The sequence below is a fragment of the Triturus cristatus genome, chromosome 4_2, assembly GCF_964204655.1.
Source record: "Triturus cristatus chromosome 4_2, aTriCri1.1, whole genome shotgun sequence".
Classification (NCBI taxonomy): Eukaryota; Metazoa; Chordata; class Amphibia; order Caudata; family Salamandridae; genus Triturus; species Triturus cristatus.
In genome coordinates, this window is record NC_140586.1 from 801,816,432 (window position 1) to 801,832,891 (window position 16,460).

General features: G+C 42.1%; 1 protein-coding gene across 1 annotated transcript in view; it reads left to right on the forward strand.

Annotated features, from left to right (window-relative positions):
* Positions 1-16,460, forward strand: part of LRRC41 (leucine rich repeat containing 41) — a 229,010-nt gene that overhangs the window by 98,087 nt on the left and 114,463 nt on the right. Inside the window, exon 3 of the mRNA XM_085602751.1 lies at positions 12,902-12,972. Within this exon, the coding sequence (XP_085458877.1) occupies positions 12,902-12,972 (71 nt within the window). The remainder of the gene's footprint in view (positions 1-12,901; positions 12,973-16,460) is intronic.

A 16,460-nucleotide genomic window follows, 5' to 3' on the forward strand; every position in this document is an offset into this window, starting at 1 on the left:
AATGTAATAATCAGTGTGACATTTAGTTAATACATACTGTACATATATTCCTACAAGAAAAATATTTTTTTTCAAAAACATTTCATGTTTATGCAGTTTTTTTTCATTGTCCAGTTTTTGTTGCTGGAAGAAATAGAGACATGGCAGCCGACGTGTTTTGTTACATTCGCAACTTCTTCAAGGCTGCAATAATAATAATAGCATTTATGAATAATTGATTTAAGGGGCATTTAGTAAATACATATGAATCCAGTACCGTTTTATACACAGAAAGTAAAGGCGAAGGCCCAAGTGAAGAAAATGTCAGAGCGATGTGAGAGAGTACAAAAAAGGCATAGAATTAGTGAGATGTGTGCATATGAATGGGGGGCCATTATATCATTCTCAATAGGGATAGTAGGACAGATGGGAAAATAGGACTTAAGTGTAGTACAATCTGGTAAGGAAAGGTAGATATACTCGGAAGGCAACATGCGGAGCAAGCAACACCCGAAAATGAGTACTATTCATGGTAAAACGCAATTTTTTTTAATAGAGCGTGCTGGAACCCAAGCCCAATATCATATGGTAAGGAGGGTTCTAACCTTAGCTACGTAAGGTGGGCAATCCTCAAATGTTCATAGAGAATCCACCAATGTTGTGTCATCTTTATAACGAAAAAGAGTAGCCAAGAAATAAGTCCTAAGACATAAAGGTAAATAGTTATATGTATCCGGTATATCCTTAATGACCAGTGAGGAAAAGATAAGGTATAAATAAGCACCTTATATGTGCTGTTTGAAATCTGTTGATTTCTCTCAAACATCGTGGAAAAGGCCACAGGGAGAAAATATTTCAGCAGTTCATGTGGTCTAGACTTCTCAACTGAGATTCCAATCACATAAGTCAAATAAAACGGTGGGCAGAAGAAGAAGAAAAGAAGCTGCAGGCATTCTTCTATTTAGTATGGTCCGATTTAAATAACTGTGAAAAGTCACTCACTCATTAAAGTGCTAGTCAGAGAGAGCGTAGGATCTGGGCATGAACTTGTCACAATTCCTGAGTCAATTCGCCAAATAGGTAGTCCTCCATTCCTAATCTTTGCAAGGTTGTCCTGGTAATCAAAATATAAGACATATGTGCAAAATTATATATCGAAGTGTGGAAGCGCAGGCTGGATAAACATCATCTGTTAATCACGTGCATAACTTTGTTAGCTAGTTCGATGTATAATGTAAGAGAAACAATCACTTTCATTATTGTATTGAACTAATAAAGACAGAAAAACATGTTTTGTTTTATTATGATTATGCTGAAACACATTTATCACGCTCTTTACTAACATGGCGCACTGCCACGCATGAAGCTCCTTCAAGGTGTCTCTCGTAATCCTATTTTCATCTCCATAGTTTCCGTAGAGCACATAAAGCGGCACATTCTTCGGTTTGAAATTGATGACGGGATGGGTTACACGCTGGACCCAGGATTTTTGTTAAACGTGCTGCTTCCGAGAGTTGAGGGTGAGTTTCCCCGGAAGGGTTGTATAATCGTGAGCATAACAACTTTGGGTGGCATGTTTGAAACTCGATTCATTCCAGCTTCATTTATTTATTCTTTACAGAGGGAGACGTATTGATGGGTTTATAGCTAGCGTCAACATAAAACCTTAATATTGAGTTCCGATACAGCTTTGTGTATGCGGTGAGTTTTGAATTTGGCTCAGTTTTGCTCACTTAAGACTTCTGTGCGCATTACTTAAAAAATGAGCATGACGCAGGTGTTTTATCATTTTAGCGTGCGGCGGTAGAATTGAATCAATCAGTATTTATTTACTTCTGACGAGAACGTACATGAGAGATTTTGTCACAGTTGAGCGGTAAGCACCAATTTAACACATTGGGCATAAGGGTTCTGCCGTTAACATTTAATGAAGGTTTGACATATACTCTTGGTGCATTATATGCATGCAGCATCAGAGCAGCACGTGTATTTTGGTTTAGACGGTTGTCTGTTTGGCCCAAATATCTTCTACTGGAGGTAGTTCAATTGTCCGTTTTTTTTCATTTTTCCCATTTTTCTTATTTTTCATCACATACCATAACTGTCACGGGTGATTCAGGTTAGCATCACTGTATGGCTTGTTCAGTTTTTCGACACTTCGGTGGTTGGGCCTGACACGATACACCAGACCTTGTTCCACACTACGTTGTGTGTAATGTAGATCACAGTGAATATGACTACTGTACTTGTATGTTAATCACTGATCTTTGTGAAAGACTATGACTATCCTGGATGTTTTAACCATAGTTTAAGATTATTTTGTGTGCACAAAAATTAGTGACATTGCAATTTGACATGTATACATTTGTTTGTAGATTTCCCCTGACGAAGGGTGAATGCTCACCCGAAATGCATTGGGAGTGATGAATCTCGTTGTATGGGAACAGTTGACTTTTTAAGAATTGTTTCGTCTATATTGAAGTTGCTGAATAAAGCATGTTGAAGATGGATTCGGAGACAATCTTCATGGTTATGATTTCGAGTGACATTTGAATGGATTTATTGAACATTTTGGTTTAACAATGTTAAGATTCTTATGATCAATGTTTCAATATGTTTTTTAACTTGAACTAAACACACTCATTTTGAGCTCATTTGGGTAGTGCGCTTTTTGCTTAAGACCCTGTGAGAGGGATGGGCGGAAAATAAAGCGAGGAGGCCTTAAAGAGGGTTGAATGATGGCGTCATCTATTTCGCCAAGTCAAATAGGAAACAGTGGGATAGTACACTCGATGGTAGGTGACGACAATAATGAGAGTTCTGGGTTGGTGTCCAGGGTGTCTGGCGGAAACTTGGTTCATGGTCTTCTTCGGACGTGATGGTACAACCCCGGCGACAGGAACCCACAAAAGAAAAGAGAACAAACTGCGGTCACTGCATTTGTCCTGTACGCGGTACTTTAGTATCACCTTCTAGAAAGGTACCGTCACCGTTTTATCGCCCCCAGACGTGGATAAAGGGTGGTTCCCCGTTGATGCCCAGATAGCGTTGTGGGACACGAAAGGAGTGTTGGTTTTAATATGGGAACTAAGCCCCACAAGAGAGTTCCCCTCGCTTTCAATGCTGGTTCAGGTAAGTGAGGGTATACGACGTAAGTGACTAAACAACAGAAAATAGTGAGGGAATGTGAGGGTAGTGAGGGGAGATAAAGAACACACTCGTGAGTTTCCCTCCGTTCCCTCCCCTTCTGCGATAGCTTCACAGACTCCCGCCCCCCTCCCTCTCTCTGTTTGTGGCCCCTGCCCTGACCCACGTACCGCGGGGACCGCAACTCTCCAGAGCTATGGCGTAGTTGTAGCGTCTTCCGGGGGTGTCCACCAGTCTTCCGTCCACAACTCCCCCTCGGTGGCTTCGGTCTCTATTCCGTGAGGACACGACTCATCTGCTTCTCGTCCTCGTTCCTCCCGTCCTTCGTCTGCTTCTCGTCCTCGTTTCTCCCGTCCTTCGTCTGCTTCTCGTCCTCGTTCCTCCAGGGTGCTTCGATCTGTTCCTTCCACCTCCAGTCTCTCGAACACGCACACCCCGGCGTCTTCCGGGTTTACCTTTTCTGTTGGAGGCCCCGCCCTGGTCACGGCGTTGCGGTCTCCCATAGGTTACGGCCTTGAAGGAGCAGTTCCTCATCCTGCAGAGGAGAAGGACCGAAGGGAATTAACTGCTTCAGCCCCTCAACTTGGCCAGCCCCGGCATCTTTCTCACAGACCCCCATCTTATTAGTTCTGTTCCAGTATTTGTAGTGACATTTAAGCGAATTCACCAAATAAGGTACAATCGTTATCTGTTTAATACGGTTTGAGAGCCTGTACCAAAATATGAAGTGCCCAAGTATCTATAGTGAACGTTAAAAGAGTTTGCCAAGTAAGCTAAGGTCGATCATACTATGTTAAGCTGAGTCCCAGAGGGCGGCCAACCCATTTAAGAGGTAGAAGAGAAGAAGGTAAGAGGTCTTAAATGAATAAAACTTACTTACAAGTCTATTGTTTGTCGACTCTGGACTGAAGTATGCCCCTGTAAATAAAGATGAGATACCTGAATATAGTTACAAAACCGTCCCCAAAGTCGGACTGTTTGAGCTAAAGTTACTTTAAGTATTTCAGGGGAAAGTATTTCCCCGAATGGCAGCACAAAAAGTGGAGTGTATCCCCATGCCCAGTAGTTACTATGAGGAACTTAAGCTTACAAGTAAGGAGGGATATAAATATAAAGCTGCCAGAGAGATCTATATCCATTATTCTTTCAGTGATTTAGACGTATGAGACTCCAGAAAATAAAGGTGACAACAGGAAGCGTGTAAAGTAGTAAAAGAGGGACTCCTGCGCTTGTATCGAATGCATGGCAGCCATTTAGAATGGGTACCTGATCACAGTTGATATAGCAAGGAATCTATAAGTGAAGGGAAATGCAATATTAAAACACTGCCAGAGTGCTAATTTCAAAGATCCTTAGTTATATACGGATCAAAAAGTATACGGCACCAAGTGTATCAATAAGTCCAATAGCAATGGTCATAGAAAAGTAGTCTCCCAGTCGTTGTTTAGTGTGAGCTATGCGTCTGTAAATATAGATGTGAAATGAGCTCTGGGGGTGAAAGAGGTGCCCATCACCCTTCCTCTTTGTTGTTCATTCACCTTATTATTATAGAAAATGATGTTTTTATTTGGGCACCATTGAATAATTTTCCAGAGCAGACTAGTATGCCTGAAACATTTGATTTGTTTCACTGCTCTTCCATCCATCTTCATGATGTACACTCATTTATAGAGATGAAACGTCCAAGGTCCTTCCTGTGCTGTGATTATGGGCCTCCATGGTGGTTTCTCAGCATTCTTGGGAATTTTAGGGATCAAATACAAGACAGGTAGTTTTGGATGCTCTGTCTTCAGAAAACCCAGTTCCTTAACACTGATCAGTCCCTGAATTTTCCATTCTTCCAAGTCATGCAAATGCTTCCTTTGTACCTATCCATATTAGGATAGATCAATCTTTTTATAACACTTGTAGTCATTTAGTTGACTATAAAACCTCTGACATATACCTTTCCTTCAGCCACAGGACCACATTCCCTCCCATGTCCAGGTTTCTGACCACCACATTTTTGTTTTCCATAAATCTCGTAATAGCCTGTCTATACACATTGGTGCGCCCCATGTGTGTGATGTTTTCTTCTACTAAACTTTAAATTGTGAACATCTTTGATTGCAGTTGATCTTTCAAATCATTAGTAGTTACAGTGGCGGCTCCCCCATTGGGGCGTGGGGGCGCTGCGCCACTGCTTTCTCGTGGTGCGAGAAGGCAGAAACCTAAACGGTAAAAACTAACATTTATGTTTCTGCCTTCTCGCATTGCGAGAAAGCAGAAGTGCCTCTGTGCCTCGTTGGGGGTGGGCGGTCCTGCTCGAGGGCAGGGGGGAGTGGCTTATCCACTGTTGTGGGTACTGACTGTTTGGTCGGCTCAGGGCCGACCAAACAGTGGGTAAGCCACTCCCCCCTGCCCTCGAGCAGGACCGCCCACTCTCTGTCTTCTCTATGCAGAGAAAATGTCCCTGCTGGGGCGCCAGCCTGCTGCGCCTACCGCTGCGTCAATCACCGCTACCAGCAATGTGATTGGCTTGAAATTGCTTCCCTTGCGTTGCGAAGGGGAGGGAAGCTGCCTGCTGGCTGCTTCCTGCAGCAGGAACACGTGGTCGCGGACCCACCAGTACAGGCCGGAGCGGAGGGATTGCGGTATGCCGGCACTCAGGTACGTTGTTTACTAAGTTTTATTTTAATAGAAGTAATTTGTATTCCCCACCTGCGGGCCGCGAACCCCCTCCCCAGCGCCCTCATAGTTTTTTTAATTCACCTTATTTATTTGCTGGAATTTGTGGTTCGGTTTCACTTGGCGCTGTACATATGAGTAGTTCGGGAAAGCTGATGGTATGAAAGACCGGCTCCTCCGAAGGACTCCGCTGGCCCGAGGGTGTTCCCCCACATGTATGGCATTGGCTTTGCCTAACCCCCTCTGCTTAAACCCCTCCCAGACGGGTGAGTGCCCCGCAAGTTCCCCAGCTGTTAGCATGCACCCAAACTTGCCTTGTTGTAACACAAGAGTCTTTAATGGTGCATAATGGCTGCAGTTTTATTCACATACCATGATCAAACCAGAAACAACACAGTTCGAGATGTTCCAAGCATAAAACATAATTATTGCTAAATTGTCTGTAGATTCAGGGGAGGCATATGCTAGTTCTTAATACTCTGTACGTGTGTTCATAATTAAGATTATGGGGGGTGCGCTAGTATTTAATATTACATTGGAAAATGAATGGAGTTAATACAGGGGAAGTGTATGCTAGTTCTTAATACTCTGTAAGTGTGCACCTTAGTAATACTCTGGAGATGTGCTCTAGTATTTAATATTACAGACCAAGGTGACTGTAGTTAATATAAGGGGAGGAGTATGCTTATTCTTAATACTCTGTAAGTGTGCATGTAATTACTACTCTGGAGGAGTGAACTACTATTTGGTAATACAGAGGAAAGCTGCTTCATTTAATACAGGGGGGGAATTTGCTAGTTCTTAATACTCTGTAAGTGTGCATGTAATTAATACTCTAGAGGCGTGCGCTAGTAATTAGCATTGCAGGTGAAAGTGACTGTAGTTAATACAGGGATGAGTATTCTAGTTCTTAGTACTCTGCAAGTGTACACATAAATAATCCTCTGGAGGAGAGCACTAGTCTTTAATATTACACACGGCGACTGTAGTTAATAAAGGGGAGGCGTATCCTAGTTCTTAATACTCTAAGTGTGTATGTAATTAATACTCTGGAGGGCTGAGGTACTATTTAATATTATAAAGGAAAGTGAATGTATATAATATATTCTAGTTCTTAATGCTCTGTAATTGTGCACACAATTAATACCCTGGAGGAGTGCACTAGTATTTAATATTGCATATGAAAGCGACTGTAGTTAATACAGGGTAGATGCATGCCAGTTCTTAATACTCCATAAGTGTGCACCTAATTAATTCTCTTCAGGAATGTTCTTGTATTTAATATTGCTATATCAACCTTCTTGCTTTCTCCAATTGCTTGAAATAGCTTCATTTTCCCACACTTTTTACAAAATGTTCGTGCAGGGAGGACCCCCCCGCCCCAAATCCCCCCTTAGCTTGCTCACCACAGTGCACGCCACCACAAATTTTCCGCTCACCACTTTCAAAAGTCACCAGCCGCCACTGAGTAGTTATAGGAGCAAATCTGAATTTAGATATAAGGGGAGAATCCTCTTACTCTGGGACCCATAAACCCAGTGTGTCTAACATTTGATCTATGTTTAAGTCCTTTTCATCCACAGTCTTTTTATGCGGTGACTCCATAAGTTCTTTCATTAAATAAACAGTAAGTTACTTTCCCTTATTTTTTTTGGCTGCTAGTTCTGCAAGGTTTGCTTCGGTTCTTTCATCTGGTGTAGAGTCCACAATAAAAGTGTCCACATAAATTTGTAATAATCAATTCTAGTTTTACAAAGTCATAATCTGCTACTAGGATAAATGATTAACAGCATATCAGTCTCTGCTTACGTAAGAGTTTAATTTGTTAGATTAATTACAGTTTTTCCTTACACAGTTTTGCTCCTCATGGTTCCTCCCACTTTGGTCTTCTCTTTCCATTTTCGGCTTGGCCCCCATCTTCTTTGTTTCCTTTTCCTTTTTGGTTTCCTTGGTCTCTAGGGCTCTGTGATTTGTGCACCTGTCCAGATGTAAAAATGAAACTCAGCTAGGATTGACTCCGGTCCTGAATGGGGTTATAGCATCTCTTCTAGAAATTTTGTCTTGATCACTGTCTGAACTCAGATATGTTCTCCTGACACTTGTGGAAGCAGATTGTCTCGATCTACTACATTCCCCTAGCCCTTTTATCCTTAGACTATTAAATAGTCATGAAAAAGTATAAATCAGGCAATTTTCATAGTCAGCCCGGTCATTTGCAAATTTGCTGGTCAATTTCTTTGTTATTGTCTCTTCCAAAGCATTCACTCTCTCAATTATGCCCTTCTTAAAGGTACTTACAATAGTATCACCTTCTCTCTCAATCGTTTTTATTAAAATCTTTAATTTGACTGAAGATCTCCTCTCTGTCCATATCCGCATCCTTGATTAATATTTGAAAAAGTCTGTAATATGCTCGGGCAGGGGTTTTCGTAACTGTGTTATTAAAATCTGAAGGCCATGTGTCACTCTCCCTACTTCAAGATACATTTTTTTAAGGATTCACTTTCCCAGCACTTGGATAGTTCATTTCTCTGTAATTTCTCCAATTTGGGTTGTTTCTCTTGTAGGCTTTCAGTTTTGTTACAGCTGGATGGTCCAGTCTCCCCCCTCTTTTAGACTAATGGTAGGACAGTCATTAAATAGTTAATCAGCCACTAGTTGTCTTGCTTTGCTTTCCACCTTGTTCATGATTAATCAGACTATTTCCAATGGCCCATCGAAATCACCATCCAAGCAATTACAAGAATCAATGTTGTCTGTGACATTTATGGCTCCCAGTGCTAAAACAAGTAAATATGTATCTGTTCCTGTGCATGATGTAGTCCACTTGGCAGGAGTATGCTGTTGGACTAAAGAGCTAATATGCTTAGAGTGACAGCCCACATGGGCTTTAATATTATTTTGATCATTTTTGTACATCCTGAATAATATTTTCTGATTTAGTATGAATTTACCATTGAGCTTGTTTATTAAATTGATGGTTTTTGTATTTGTTTAATTTCCTGATGCAATATGAGGTTACCCTTTGTAAAATTGACATTAGGTGTGGCATCTTTTCGTAAGTCGAGAGTTTGGCATGCACAACTCTGTGGTTATGTCTTCAGTTTTCATGCACTGTCAACATGTAACGATTTTAAGCATGCACAAGAGATGGCATCATGCAATTGTGACCAACTACGTGATAGCTGAAGGCACCCCGGGTCAGTTTCAAGCTAAATAAAGAAAATGTACACTGTTAATCGAGTGCCGCGCTCTGTTTAATCGAGGAAGAGAACTGTGAGGTTTAGATGTTGACGACAGTGACACCATCTGCTCCGCACTGCTGGCATTCAGGTAGTACACCGATAACTATCTTTCTTTCCTGGATATATCTATATAGTATATATCTATATATAGATATTTTTATATCTATAGCTATATATCCACTAAAAAAAGCCAAAGGTTACAGGGACGTTAGTCGCCCGCAGTACGCCGAGAGGCACGTTTGCTGAGTGGTGGACAAAAGGACGTGGCCTCCGACCACCTCTCAGCAATCCTGCTGTGTGGAGCTCACTGGAGGTAACAGGTGGTCTTCTTGATCTCTAAGGACCCTCAGCAGCCAAGGGGACTTCACCCCCCAACCAGGAGCGCGCCAGGAGGTGCATTTGCAGTGTAGTGGTGAAAAAGTACCGGGACTCCTGCGAGTTGCAGCTTTTTAATCTCATTTATGAAGGAGGGGCTGTGTGGCCCCCCTTTCGTGGACCATTTTGGGCCTCTGGGACCCCGAGCCCTGGGGCCTGATCCTTTTAAGGAAAAAAATTATTCAAAAAAGGGAGGTGAGGGCATGGCCCCGCCCCTGGCTGATTTTGGCCCCGGTGCCTGATCCTTTTTAAATTTAAAAAAAAAGTTAAACGGGAGGGGGCCATGCCCCCACCCCCTCCCTTGGCCGATATTGCCCCGAGGACCCCATCCCGCGGGGCATGGCCACCATGTTGGGGACTGGGGGGGGGGGGCCTCAAGACCCCTGCAGTTCCTTCCGGCTCCCCGCCTTATGCAGGAGCTGGCATTGCTTTTGGACAAAGGGAGCTGTTTGCAGCTCCCTCTGTCCAAAAGCGATTCTTCTCTTCTTCATGGAAGCAAGAGCATTTTTACTGCTCTTGCTTCCATGAACTGGAGCAGAGTTTGCTATGGCTTGGCGGGAGCACTGCTCCAACCAAGCGATAGCAAACTCCGATGTCCCGGGAGTGGGCACCCCGCAACATTGCTGGAGCGAGGGGGTGGTGAACCCCAGGGCCATTTACAGCTACACAAGGAGGACCGTGCGGCCCCCTTCTAACAAATATTAAGCCCCAGGGAGGTGGTGGTCCCCGAAGCTCCAAGGGGGGGCCCTGGAGCCCCTCTACACATTTTAATTTAATATAACCCCAAAGTGGTGACGGTCCCCTGGGATGTGGGTGGGAGGGCACATGGCCCGCCCCTCCGCATTTGACTGAATTAGCCTTGGGTAGGTGGCGGTCCCTGGGACTACGAGGGGCCCACGCGGGCCCCCCATTATTATTTAACGGGAGCCCATGCTTCGTTTTCGACTCCCTAAAAACAATTTGGGGGGCCCTGGGTATCCCCCTGAAAAGGCATCAGGGTGTTTATTCCCTGCCCCCTTTTATTTTATTTTTTCAAACATTTTTTCTTGTGACTCGACACCAAGTCACAAGATGGCTGCCAACACTTCCTGGTTCGAAGTGTTGGTAGCCAATCGGATAACAGGCACAAGATCAGGAGGGTTCACAAATTCTTCGCATCCCTAGATATACAACTGGGACTTTCTTAAATCTTCTCAGGAACTACTGAACGGATTTACACCATTCAACAAAAAAAGTGCTTTCTGGACCAAACACTACCTTTTTGCCAAATTTGGTGTATTGTTTAGCCCCTGTTTGACGGATCACCCCAAAGTTTTCAAGACGGCAGTTGAAGTGACTACCCTGATTAGTTTTCAAGATTTCTTGAAGATTTGTCAAACGGGCCAAAAGTTATTGACAAATCAAAAAATGCTTTTCCTATGGAAACTAGGTCCTAACTAGAACTACCTACTGGCGACTGCCAGTAAAATATATGTATATATAAATAATATACTTTATTTTTATTGTATGGGTAGAGTTAACTAGAGCTAAGGGTACTTTTAGGGTTTAGGGGTTATTAGGGGAAAAGCGAGGAAATGCATCTTAGGGTTCATGGGCTGGAAGTGCTAAAGTGAGTTAGGGGTTTTTAGGGAACAGGTTTAGGTAAAGGTGGTAAGTGTTTTCTAGACTTCAGGGGCAGGTCGGGGTAGGGTTATTTTTAAAAGGGAAAGTTTTGGTGATATACTTTCTCCAAACAGGAAAAGGGGTTTATGGTTATATAGAAATATACATAAACACGTATATAATTAAATATTTTTAAATGGGGTGTAAAGGCAGGCATTGTTAAGCCCTACATAGTATTACAACACGTTTTAAAGGTCAAGGTGTAGTAATGACAGTGGAGTAAAGACCCACCATGTAACATTTGACCTTCCCTTTGGATCATTCAGGCTTGAAACAGATTGACTGATAAGAGGCAACACTCATAAATGAGTTTGGAACAGAAACTATAGAAATCAGTCTTTAATGCATGGAGCTGTATGGGCCACCAGTACCTATGAAAATTAGAGCACTGGATTCCCTAGCAGTCGGTTCTTCTTTTACTAGATTTTGAGTGGAAAGTTGGCCTGACTTGGCCTCTTTGAGTCTTTGCATGGAAAAGCATTCAAGGTGTAGCTCATTTGAAGTTGTAGATCGGACCTGTCCCTGTATACTTTAACCCAGTTATTTAAATTGAATTATAGATGTGAATGTCCAGAAAGATTGTGTCATAAAACAATCCTTTTACATTAATTTTATTATGCATTCACATGTCGGGGACTATACATAATTGACACTACAAAAAGCTCAACACGCAAAACACAATGCTCGGAGAATAGGCTAATGAAACAGAGTGGTAAAACCAGAGGTCCTGCCTGATCAGTCTGTATAAAATGCGTAACATTATCGTGTTTTTGAAGATCGGGGCAAACCTGCAAATATGGTACAAGAACTGTAAGTCAAATGCTACATGATTGTGTTAAACAGCTTTTGGAAAGATGCAATATTTACGAACAATAGCTATGCATAATCGGATCCTGTAGCGAAACGGAGGTAATATTCTCCCCCCTTCCCCCCCCCCCCTTCCGAAACTGTTAATTTGCTAGTGCTTAACGTTCTATGATTCGTGGTCCTAGTGGCTCACAAATGTCCAGAGCAGCACGGAAACAGGCAAATGCAACCACAAATAAGTTGCGGTGTACATAGGATCCGGAAAAGCAGGGAGGTCCTGGAATTGAAGGGTGTGTTTATTTTTACCGGGGAGGAATGTCATCCTGCTAGTCTAAAGTTACAGTGAATGACAAGTACACAGGGCTTAAAACAGGCAACAAGGTCTAGATCCCGCCATCGGCTTAACCCCAAGTGCTGGACTGCTGCACACAACAAGGATCAAACAATGAAAATAAATAAAGGTCATGCGGTGTGTTCGCCAACCAGTCACACTCAATCGCACTTGCTCATGTAGATGACATTAGACAAGGAGATGATCAAAAGGCAACTTGCTCGGGTGCAACTATGCCCTGCACCCCAGTGTAACCTTCCAGAAATTTTGCAGCGTTGGTAAAGGGGGGGGGCGGGGGTTGAGGGGTTGGTGGGAGTTAAGTGCAAATCTTTTCGTTTTAACAAAGGGAGCACAATTTGTAGTTTGCGCGATCCCGCAGGAGTACAAGCACCACCCACTTTTGCCAGAACTGCAAAACGGCTGGGAATAATGGCAAAATAACATGATCAAAGGGAAGATGTCAGGGATGGTTGGGCTGCACTGTGTATCATTGACTTTCCTCTGCAGAGTCAAAATGTGAATAAATGGATCCATGACTGGGCAAATTCCTCAACAGTCTGAGACCCTTATAAATTCTTCCCTCATTAACATCTGTAGACCGTTTCTCCCACCTCCATATCTTCCTCTTAGCTCTCCTCAAAATTTGACCATGAACATTCCTACCAATCGTTTGTTGTGTTTTTTGCAGGGCTTTCAACTCAGTCCATATGGCGCAAACTCTGCAAGGATGTGATGAAACTAAAACCACCAAAATTTGAGGTAAGTTTGAACAGCTTTGCACAATGACGGATCCTTACTGCAGACCAGAAGCTGGTTAAGAGTGTACACAACATTGTTTTCTACCTTGTAAGTTAGACGTTTTCATAGATTGCTATTTTTTCAGTGTTTTTAGTTTTTAATGTCTGAGGGGAGATTTGAATTAAAGTCATTGTTTCTCATGAAGGATCATTTGCTTCTCGTTGCTCATAGTTTCTGTTTTTAATTGCAGCACACACAATGTTTGCGCCAAACTTATCTGTTTTATTGGTGCCCTAATTACTCCTGGTTGTGAAATGATGGGTAATAACATGCACAAACTCTAACACCCACATTGTATATGTTCTAGCCATTTGCGCTGTACATCAGGGTGGCGGTGTTGTATTTAAGTTGCACAGTCCTTGTAGCTGCTGGGAAACTCTAGTCTGAGCCACATGGAAGACAGGGAGCAGGTGAGTTGGGCACATCAGTCTATTTAAGGGTACTGGCTATGCATGGGTCATCGAAGAATAATGGAGTGGTCTGGTACAATACCTCACGTGATCACCAGGCGCTGAAGAAATGTGATGAATTTAGGATGCAGGCACAGAGATCTTATGCAATTTCTTGTCACTGGAGAAGCAGAGCAAGTGCAGTGTGGTGCAGAATAGTTGCTGTCATGCCACAAATGAGACATGGGTCTCATCACGATCAACTTTGGCTGATTCATGAATGTCATTGGAGAGTGTTGCACACAGCCTCAGACAAGCTTCAGGTGCAGCGGGTTCTCAATCTTTAATCACAGGAAGAATCGCACTAGCTTCAGGGCGGACTGAGCTGTTGGTTCCAGGCACTCTATGTCAACTCAACATCTGAAGTTTTGCAGTGAGACATTCACAAGGAATCGTTTTTTTGGCTAAATACGGTAGACTTTCACCACACCAGGCCGTCTACCTAGAAGTCCTTCAGCAGCAGAATTTTTTCTCAGCCTTCAGGTATAATCCTTATACTTCGAAGAAAGATAGCCATCTATTCTCTCTGTGGTCCTTCCGTTTCTGTACAGGATTTCCTGCGGGTAGACTATGATAAATGGATATTCTGACAGGGCCAGGATTTCTCCATTTTTCTGTGCAGTTTGTTCAGATCCAAAGGATACTCAGTATAGTGTTAGGTTATTTTCCCTATAGACCAAGGGGGAGCCACAGTCTGCAGGTGACGCAACATATATATATATATATTTTTTGTTTAGGTTAATGGTGTGGATATCCTGAGAAAAGATGTTGTGGATAAAAAAAATTGCTTAGACCTTATGAAGTAGGAGTGCACTAGAGTGAAGGGAACTGCAGTTAGATTTTTTTTTTTTTTTTTTTTTTATTTAAGAGGAAATTCTGCTATTCCATTGAAAAGTCTTATGAGGAGAGTGTTGAGCCAGTCTGCATTCAGGCGGCTAAAAGATGGGGGTGTTTATGATGCTTCGTGCTAGTAGTAAGGTTCATCTGATCAACTGAAGGATGAGGTGATTAGTTGTAGGAGTATGGCAGAAATGTTTAATAATGGCTGTAGAAGCTGTTTTGAGTAATGCCCTATTCTAGCTTCCAGATGTCCTATGTAATTAGGAAAAGGAAAGGAGGTGGGGATCAGACTTAGCTAGACGTTTTAGCCCTGCGAATATGAATACTTTCATTAAAGGCTTTCGAAAGCCTGGTGGCTTTAGGTTTAGGGCTCTGAAATATAGTCAGTTGGGAGAAGATTCTTAAATAAGGAATTTTTCTTTTTTCTTTTTTTTTTTTTTTTTTTTTTTTTGCCTGTTGGATCTGTGTGACCTTCGTAAAAAAATAAACAACTGGAGAAAACTAATTCGAAGAAGTCTGTTCTGGTGAAACTGTTACTTGAGATTTTCTAAATGAATAACATTCACACATTTGACAAATCCAAATTGAAGGAAGAATGCCTTCCATATCAAACTGTTTTCTAAAGATCTGAAGTTAGGTTTTGTTGAGAACCCACAGTTTATCTGCTTTTCAAATGGACCCCTTCTGGGCCGCATTATCCCGGGTATACTTTTATCCTACCTACTCTTCTATTTTCTTAGTGTCTCTGCTGCAGCTGCTATTTCTCAATTTGTGCTCCCGTTATCTCTTATGCCAAGTTTCTTAACTCTTATGTCCTTATTATCAGTCTCTCACCTTGCCTGATTTTTCTCTTGAGGTCTTACCTTACGCCTGAATCATCTCGACCAGCCTCCTCTTCAGCCTGCTTTCATGCTGGTCACAGTAGAAATGAAAAGCATGTAATGCCACTAGTTGTTGTTGATAAAATTGTACATAAAATACCAGACTTTTAAGTTTCAGAATTTCTTTATGACCTATTTTTTATTGTTTTTTGTGTTTGGCGCAGAACAGTGCACCCATGGCAATCACGAGAATACAAATGCTTCTGTAGCGAAAGTTTAATCAAACTTGAGCCTTTTCATTTATTTATTTATTTTTGGACCATCATTGCTAAGTCCACGATCATTTTCTTTTTTCATCTCTGTGATGTCACCTTTTTGACTTTCCACCAAGATAAACTTTAGTCAGCTTGTTTTCACAGAATCTTTGGACATAACCTGCTTATTCTGAACATATCATTATGCTTGTATGCTATCAAAGCCCATCTCAGTTCCCAGTCAGTATTTCTTCTGAATCTATTCTCTGTAAAAACATATCAGAGTCCAGCACTAATCCTTGGACTGCAAAGCATTGCCGGTTACAGGATTTGAGGTGATCAGTAAAATGTTTAAGCTTTGCCTTATTGTTTCCAACATTGGTACTCAACATTGTATCATCTTCCCAGTGCTTACCCATATCCTAATTGTATTTTGGAGTTTAATTTTGAAAATAGGCATATCATGATCATATAACGACCTCCTCCTCCCCGAGTGAAACTTGCTTCCTCAACATTTTTTAGCTGGGTTCTCGTACCTATGTTTAAAGCATGTTGTCATGTGGCGCAGTTGGAAGACATCATCATTATTTACGCTTTCAGAGTTTACGTGCCTACCTCTCTTGTATCTGTATTTCATGATCTTCCAAGATAACTTTATGATCCCTTCTGACAAAATTGAACACTGTAGTATTTAACATTGCACCTTAAGAACTGCTGCCCTTTGACAGGCTCTTACATTGTATTCTCTGCTGTATATCTACTGCAGGGGTGGTAGATTGGTTTGTAGGCTTGTATGTGACCAGATACAGGAAATCCACCATCGCATACTCAATGAAAGGTCCTACTATCCACTTTATTTGTATTTCCAGGCGAGGCAGACAACCAAACACTAAAGAAATGCACAGCATCGACCATAACAAGCATGACCAAATCTGTGATAGCGTGCACCAAGTCTAAATTTGAATCCTCTAGGTTAGTGACGTGTCACCTAAAGTTGTCTCCGTCATCCAACTGCCGAATTTACTGTAAATCACACTATCTAGTTGTGGAAACTGGTGCATCGCAAAAACTTCGGTCTGACCCCC